Source organism: Castanea sativa, chromosome 1 (genome assembly GCF_040712315.1).
Source record: "Castanea sativa cultivar Marrone di Chiusa Pesio chromosome 1, ASM4071231v1".
Taxonomy (NCBI): domain Eukaryota; kingdom Viridiplantae; phylum Streptophyta; class Magnoliopsida; order Fagales; family Fagaceae; genus Castanea; species Castanea sativa.
The window spans coordinates 70859299-70867764 of NC_134013.1; the positions used below are offsets into that span (position 1 = coordinate 70859299).

At 37.8% G+C, this 8466-nt stretch overlaps 1 protein-coding gene across 1 annotated transcript; it reads right to left on the minus strand.

The window, feature by feature from the left end:
- Positions 1 to 604: 604 nt before the first annotated feature.
- On the minus strand, positions 605 to 4279 carry LOC142633511 (uncharacterized). The gene is made up of 5 exons (XM_075807754.1): positions 2677 to 4279; positions 1983 to 2574; positions 1631 to 1888; positions 1432 to 1543; positions 605 to 1348 (listed from the first exon to the last, which is right to left on the minus strand). The coding sequence occupies exons 1-5, from the start codon at positions 4277 to 4279 to the stop codon at positions 605 to 607; spliced, it is 3309 nt and encodes a 1102-aa protein (XP_075663869.1).
- Positions 4280 to 8466: the final 4187 nt, after the last annotated feature.

The window sequence follows — 8466 nt, forward strand, 5'->3', positions numbered from 1 at the left end:
GAAGTTGATGAAATTGGACCGGACTGATCGAGTGGACCATATTGGACCGAAATGGACTGAAGGGAAATCAATGGACAGAGCAGACCAAATTGGACCCAAGGGAAATGAATGGACCAAAAGGACCAAATTGGACCGCATATACTGAATAGACCAAAGTAGACTGAAATGCTACGCTAATGTTATATAAATATAGATTATTAGAACTGAATTATGCATCTATAGTAATAAACATCAAACTTTAGATAATGTGACATGTTAACTACCTGGGGGCTGTGTCTCATCCTCACTTCCCACTGGTCTTGCCTCCTCAGAATGATGTGCTTCTTGATCTACTGCCTCCACCCTTTGTCGGGAATTCGATGATCCTTGCCCAACGTAAACCAGCCCTAATTGACGTTTCCTCTCCATTCTTGCATCCAACACCTTTACAACACAAACATAAAGATAATTATAGGCAACAAGGAATGACATGAAGAAATAACAATTTCCACATATATATGTAACATTGTCAAATGTTGCATGCAATAGACCTTTACAAATTCTACTTACAATTTCAATAATAACTATAACATAATTACGCATACAACAGCAGTATCCTATTACACTACTCATCATCGCTGTACTCGACTGCGTTGTCATCTTCATCGTTGGACTCATCATCAATGAACTCACAATCATGCAAGTTGTCCATTTCATGAACATCTCTTTCCCCAATGACAGAGGCATCAATTGTCATGCCCTCCACATCATCTCGACCCCAACGAAGGTCATCCCTACGAACATCATTACCACTTATACTATACGGAATGTTCTCATGAAACCCATCTGCCTCATCCTCGTTACAATTGGGGCCAATACCGGCATCAAAGACATCTCTGGCTTTCGTTTTAACGACGACATACCAATCTTTGTGCCGTTTATCTTCAACATAAAATACTTGTATAGCTTGAGACGCCAAGACATATGGTTCATGCACCATTTCCTCCCCTCCATGTATGGAGTGAGTAAAATTCACCATAGGAAACCCATACTCATCAGTCTTATATCCCCTCCTATTTTGATCATCAACCCATGTACACTTGAATAACACATGTTTGATGCTGCCAGAATAATTCAACTCAATAATATCTCTCAACACACCGTAGTACGTAATGCCACCTTCAGTGGCGACACTAACTCCACTATTTTGCGTTGTTCTATTTGCCTCGACATCGGAACTCCTAAATTTTAACCCATTGATGACATAATGTTTCAGCCGATTGACTGAAGTATATGGCCCTTTGGAAAGTGTGACAAGTGCATCAGTAAGTGCAGTACTTTCCCTATCAGCATCAGTCATAGACATCACCTAATATAACCAAACAAACTTATTATCATTAGTACAATCATTCTACTTATGGGAAAGTTGCAAGCTTAAGAAGTGACACCTACGTGAGTCCTAAACCAGCCACAAAACTTCTCCATGTGGTGCTTATGAATAATAGCATTGGATATACGACAGTGGCCCCTTCGAAGTTCATCCTCCATCAAACTTTTGTGCATCCTGCATGCGATGGCAATTGTATTAGTGTTAACACACGTAGCGAACATTGGATTTTCATACAATTATATTGGTGTCCGTAGTACGTACTCACGAAATTGGTAAATGTTGTTGGAATTGAATAGAACGTAGCGATGAGCTTGGGTCAACTCCCTATTGCCTAGTGCCACACTTGAAACCGCCCCTGTTGACTCCTCCATTGTCCTTATGGGTCGATTAAATATAGTTTCAACTCCTTCCATATACCGTGAACAAAACGTTAAGCATTCCTCCACTATGTATCCTTCAGCAATACACCCTTCTGGAGCAGCCCTATTTCTTACATAAGACTTAAGACGTGAGAGGTACCTATAATGCGCATGAGAAGGTTAGCAATTGACACTAGTTTTTACAAAGCGCACATTATTTTTACATAATTTGACATGTATCACATACGACTTACCTCTCAATGGGGTACATCCAACGGTACTGAACTGGACCACCAATCTTGGCTTCAGTAGCCAAGTGCATGACCAAATGTACCATCACAGTGAAGAAAGATGGAGGAAATATCTGTTCCAATTCGCACAACGTGACTACAATGTCTGCCTCAGCACTCGCTATATCTGAAACCGTAAGGGTTTTCGAACAAATTTTCCTGAAGAAACATGCTAACTTTATCAAAGGCCTAGTAACGTGCGATGGCAAAGATCCTCGTAAAGCAATTGGAAGGAGTTGTTGCATCAGGATGTGATTATCGTGACTCTTTAAACCAGAAATCTTGCGTTCTTTCATATTGACACGGCGTGAGATGTTCGAAGCATATCCATCAGGCACTCTTACGTCCCGCAAAACTTGCAAGAAACCATCTTTCTCCAATGTAGACATATGAAAACACGCGGGCGGCATCGTGTACTTGTCATCACCTTTTCGCCGTAGGTGGAGTTCACTCCTTATTCCCATGTCCGCCAAGTCAAGGCGTGCCTTGTAATTGTCCTTTGTCCAGTCCTTCAAGTTCAACACCATGCCAAGTATATTGTTCATCACATTCTTCTCTATATGCATCACATCAAGATTGTGTCATAACTTGTGATCCTCCCAATAAGGCAAGTTGAAAAAAATACTTCTCTTCTTCCAAACACACTGGTTTACCTCACCTCTCTTTCTTTTCTTGTATTTTTCTTGACATTTCTTTCCCAGACAACGTCCAACTAAACTTTTAGTGTCCACAATTATGCTTGCCGCAACTTGTGGCATAGGAGCCACTCGCATATCAGTAGATCCATCAAATAATGTATCTTCTTCCCGAAATTCATGGTCCCTGCCCAACCATCGCCTATGTCCCATGTAACAGAATTTGTGACCATTTTTTAAATATCGCGAGTCAGTCTCTAATGCACAACAACGACATGCATACTTACCCTTCGTACTCCAACCCGACACATCTGCGTAGGCAGGAAAATCATGTACAGTCCACATCAATGCTGCACGCAATTGGAATACATTTTTGGAAGATGCATCGTACGCTTCTACTCCAACATCCCATAATTCCCTCAGTTCTTCTACTAAGGGTTGCAAGTACACATCTATCGCAATCCCTGGCGATTTAGGACCAGGAATAACTAGTGATAGAATCAAAGATGACCGTTTCATGCACAGCCAAGGCGGGAGATTGTAAGGGACTAGCATGACAGGCCAAGTGTTGTGAGTAGTACTCAGAATTTCGAATGGGTTGAACCCACCCGCAGCTAGACCAAGTCTGACATTACGAGGGTCAGATGAGAACTGTGAATGCGTACTGTCAAACATTTTCCATGCATCTGAGTCAGCAGGATGCCGCATTACCCCATCATCTGTACGACCATTAACATGCCATTTCATAGAAGTAGCTAGGTCGGGTGACAAAAACAGTCGCTGCAATCTTGGCTTTAAGGGGAACCACCGTAGGATCTTTGCAGCTTTCTTCTTTCCCTTACTAGATGATGCATTATTACCTGTAACAGATGCCTCATTCGTTTTCCACCTTGAAACTTTGCAACAAGGACATGCCTCGAGGTTAACATTCTCCTTCCAAAATAGAATACAATCATTGGGACAAGCATGGATCTTCTCATAACCCAAACCCAAACCCAAATCTCGGACAATCTTCTTTGCCTCATAATGGTCCTTTGGCAACTTAGCGTCTAAAGGAAGCATATCCATCAGGACTTGAAGCAACATAGTAAATGACTTGTTCGTCCAACCACAAAGAGTCTTCAACTGGAACAACACAACGATGGCTGAGAATATGCTAAATTTTGTACAACCAGCATATAAGGGTTTGTCCACATCATCTATCATGTTGTAAAACTTTTGTGCATCATCAGTCGGTTGGGCTTCAGCCGGTTGTTGCACTCTTTCACCTTCTTCCATTGGTTCGGGTGGCATTTCATGTGTGGGGCACAAATCATGCAACATCCCACGAAAGTCACCATATTGTTGTAGGGACTCTTGCACATGACTACTCCCACATTCGGTGGCCGTTGGCACATCGGCCGATTCCCCATGCCATTTCCAATGTGTGTAACTTTGAAGCATCCCCTTTCTCCACAAATGTTCACGTGCCACCCTTGGCGGGACCAAACACAAATTCACACATTTGGTACAAGGACAAAAGATTTTCCCATCGCTTGCATGTTCAGATGCAAATTCCACAAACTTAAGTACACCTTCAATATATTCCATTGAACCCCTTTGCTTCTTCATCCAACTTTTATCCATTGCTAGACAAGATTTCAAAATTTTGACCTACAACATTTGGTAATGCATAGCCAGTAACCGTTCAAATGAGTTAAGATGAAATTATGAGTGATAGTTGAAACTTGTTGAACCAAATGTTCGTAAAATAGAGGAAAAATTTTAGTCAAACAATCCTATCTTTCACCAAAAGCATGCTAGTGCATTTAGGTTATTGTCAAATTGTTGTATAGAAATGTAGAATGTGTCTTTGGATGATGGGTTTGCAATAAATATAGTATTATGAAGACGATTTTAACGTGGTTAAGAAAGATCGAGGATGTTTCGTTTGACAATAACATTTTCTACGTACAAAATTGTAGACCCCTAACCATGAACCTTATAAGCTAAGGTGGCATTTAAACAAATTTGTTGAAGATTATAATGTAAATGGAATTTCACCAACAAAGGATGACATGTATATGTCCCAACATCACTTATTGTGAATATAGTTGTATTTTCAAACAAATAAGACAATCAAACTAAATGCAGCTATGATCATGTGACACTTATTACTTATTACATAGGGGACCTATAGCTACGTTTTTAACAACAATGGTATAGGTGGTGGGTTTTAGTTGCATTTATAACAAACACGGCTATAGGGAAACTATAGCTACATTAGGAAAGACTCTTTCTATTTTTTGTATTCATATATTACACCCACGTGCATGTCCCACAAGGCAACTAATTAAAAGAAAACTACCTTATATTCTACAAGCAGTGGAAGATGAAGAATCACAGGTGGCTCAGTGTTTTCCTACCTAAAACCCCCACTAAGAAGCAACAATAAATAAGAAGTACGGTAAGATGTAGAAGATTGGACCACATGTACACAATGTGGTAATAATCATGCACACATGTATATTTTATAAGAAAGGTAAATATTATATTACACACGAACTATGAGGAATTTTATTTTAGTTTGTAATAAAAATTTACAGTTTGTGACTTACGTCACCGTTGACCTCGACAAGAATCATTAATAGGTATTTCATTGGAACTAATTTTTGGTTAATGACAAAATAGAATAGAAAAAGGGTTATCTTGCTTACTCAATTGATTTTCTATAGAATTGTAATAGAGCACATATACTAATACAAAGCTATGGTAATATTTCATTTCGGCTATAAATAAAATTGTTGCCCACATAGTAAAAGGTTTGAGGGAACTCACTTGTAGTTCAGGGGAAAATGATGTAGGAAAGTAGTTATCAGAAGCTTAGGCAGGTCACTTGCAGGCCAAAATCTACTGCCCGCACCAGATAGAATGAGACCTTGTGCTTTGGCTTTTAAATTCTATTTACAAGAAAAATAACAAGTTAGTTATTTCAAGAAATATAGGCACGGGGCTTTGCCCACTTCTTTGAGGTGCCAAGAGTTGGTCGAAGTTGTCTCAAAAAATCGATAAGATTTGTTGATTCTATCAGTGAGAAAGAGCCTAATGCATCCATGTAATTAATAACTAATTACTTGTTGAGAGTCGATTGTCACATTTTCTTATGGAGATTAAAGTTGATTTAATTTATGAAAAATGTTAGGCAATATCAATTTGTACGAAGGGTTAAAATTAATTTAATTTATGAAACTTGTTTTCATTTATGAAATAAGTTAGCCAAAAGAGAAGACATAGAGTCTGTAATAAGGATCAGAGGAAGTTTAGGTTGCATATATATATGTGTGTGTGTGTGTGTGGGTGTGTGTATACACGCACACACACTAAGGCGTCTCTTCATGCAATTTCAAGGGTGAGGAATTCACCCATTCAAATATAGTACCACTTCTCTTTACAGGGCGAGAAATTCACCCATTCAAATATAATTCCACTTCCCTTTCCAATAGGGTACTGCATGCATGCATGTCCCAACTGTGTTTGTTTTACAATTTTTTTTTTTGTTAAATTTTTTTTGATAGGGCCTACATATGTCTCTGATATGGCCCTATCATACAAATCTGAATGTACATAAAGCTTACAACGATGCATCAAAAGCATCAAATGAAGCAACATATTAAACACAACAAAACACATTGTAATCAACAATGTATCCCAAGGAAAAAGATATATATATATATATATATATATATATATATCTATATATATATATATATAACAATTACAGTTCTACAGCTTACAAAGACCGATGTTCAGCAATAAGTAACAAAAGAGGAACAGCCAGCTTTGGTTCGTCCTCTTGGAAGCAATGAGTCTCGTAGCCTGATAGTGGAGTTGATCAATGGCTGCATAGAGAAAATGGCAGCAAAGACTACTGAGTGTGTGTATATTTTATTAACCATTGGTTGCAATGAAAAAATATCTTCAATTGACATTTCTGAGGTATACAACAGCCAAAAATTCAAATATAGTTATCATATAACTATTTAGCTTACATGTTGTTATAATTTATTAGGAAAAGTGGTGAGCTGTGTATTCACAGCATCCAAGCAGCAGCACTTGATCCTGCAAAAATACAGTGCCAAGAATGTCAAATCCTAAACTCCTAGTTTACAGCATTCCCAAATTATACTAGAACTCTACAATTTCACTACAATTTTTGTTGCAAGGCTAGCTTCAATGATTTTTGTTTTTTTTTTTTTTTGTTAACAATAGAGATAACTGAAAAATGTGCTTTAATGAGGCTAGTCGATGTGTTCACATGGCCTTACCTTTCTTGCAGGATAACTCTACTACTTGGTCCCCCAGGTTGTGGGAAGACCACCCTTTTAAAGGCTCTATCAGGGAATCTAAACCAATCTCTCAAGGTTTCTCACTCACAATAATTACAATGCAAATTGCAGAATGATCACTACAGAAAATATCAAGAAAAGCTCAAAGCATTACCTATGTAGATCCTATCATTTTAAATTCATAATGTTAAAATAGAAAGAATTAAATAAAACATGTAAAAAGAGAAAGTAGAAATAAGAGAACCAATTAACATAGTTCGGCTTGATGGCATATGTCTATGGCAGAAAGACAAGTAGTCACATCTTTGCTATATTGAACTATATGTTACTATATTTAATGTAGGGTATATATAAAAGTAGATTAGGCTTAGTGTAGTAAGCCTAAACCACAATAGTCCAATGCATTACAAAACCACAATAGCCTATGGTGTTATACATCATGGCTTATGTATTTATGGTAATCTATTTTAACATCCCCATCAAAATCACGTGTAAACTTGAAGACAACTTGAATTTGGAATATACGCTCATGAAGGATGACGTGTAGATGTAAAGAGATAATGGCATCAAAAATAACATTTTAGGTAATCCAATGTGTCAATGATGTGAAGTAGTCTTACTTACTATAAGAATCTGAAACTACAATGACTACAAGGTGTACAAAAGAAAGCTTTCTATGATCAATATAGTGAAGAAGGGCTTAAAGGCCAAGTACCACCCCCTGATGAAGGGGAATCTGGTGGAGCCTCTTTCTTCCAAACAGAGGATGGCCCAACAGTGTTCAGGTTCCACCACAGAAATGCACAAGTGCAATCCCTTCAATTCTCCTCTTTTGGTTTGTTTTTGTTGGTAGGCATCCAACTTTCTCCTTGTATAGAGTTGTCCTTGGATACACAGTTTTTTAGGTGGAATTTTCTTTATTCTTAGAGTTGTAATTAAAATGTTTTTTAGCTGCCTTGTGCAAGTTATATGATCAGAAAAAATGATTGAACATTGTCTACATTGTATGATCTAATATATGGGCCATGCCCTCATTCGAAGTGTATATTGTGTAGTTTCTGTGCTTGGAAAGCTGAAAGAATTATTACAGTGTGTGAGAAACAATCCTAATACTGCTAAGTTAAAAAAGGAAGGAGAGGATTTTGCCAAAATTAATCTCTCTTATTTTTTTAAGCACTTATAAATGACATCAATGATTTCTAAAATTGACCTTAATCACTATTTTTTATAATGGCAAGGCAGGGCAGCCCAAACTAGTTGGCATCAAAAAATGAACATGGAAACAAAAATGCCACATCACGAGCTTTCAAGATTATTGTGACAAGACTGAACTTTTATTGATCTGTGTTCTTTTTTTGTTTTCTTTAAAAAGTTTATTGTCTTCTGCAATTTATCATGTCATGTGACTCAGATGTCCAGATTGAGTTTGGGACTCTCAAATCAATGTGAAATTATATACATATAACACCCATAACCTAATCATCCGCT

Excerpts from the sequence above, each read along its gene's own strand:
- LOC142633511 (XM_075807754.1), bottom strand. The coding sequence starts at position 4,279 with ATGGATAAAAGTTGGATGAAGAAGCAAAGGGGTTCAATGGAATATATT. Across the intron at positions 2,575-2,676 it reads ATACAAGAAAAGAAAGAGAG|AGAAGAATGTGATGAACAAT; the intron begins GTGAGGTAAACC and ends TGATGCATATAG. Across the intron at positions 1,889-1,982 it reads TGGATGTACCCCATTGAGAG|GTACCTCTCACGTCTTAAGT; the intron begins GTAAGTCGTATG and ends TGCGCATTATAG.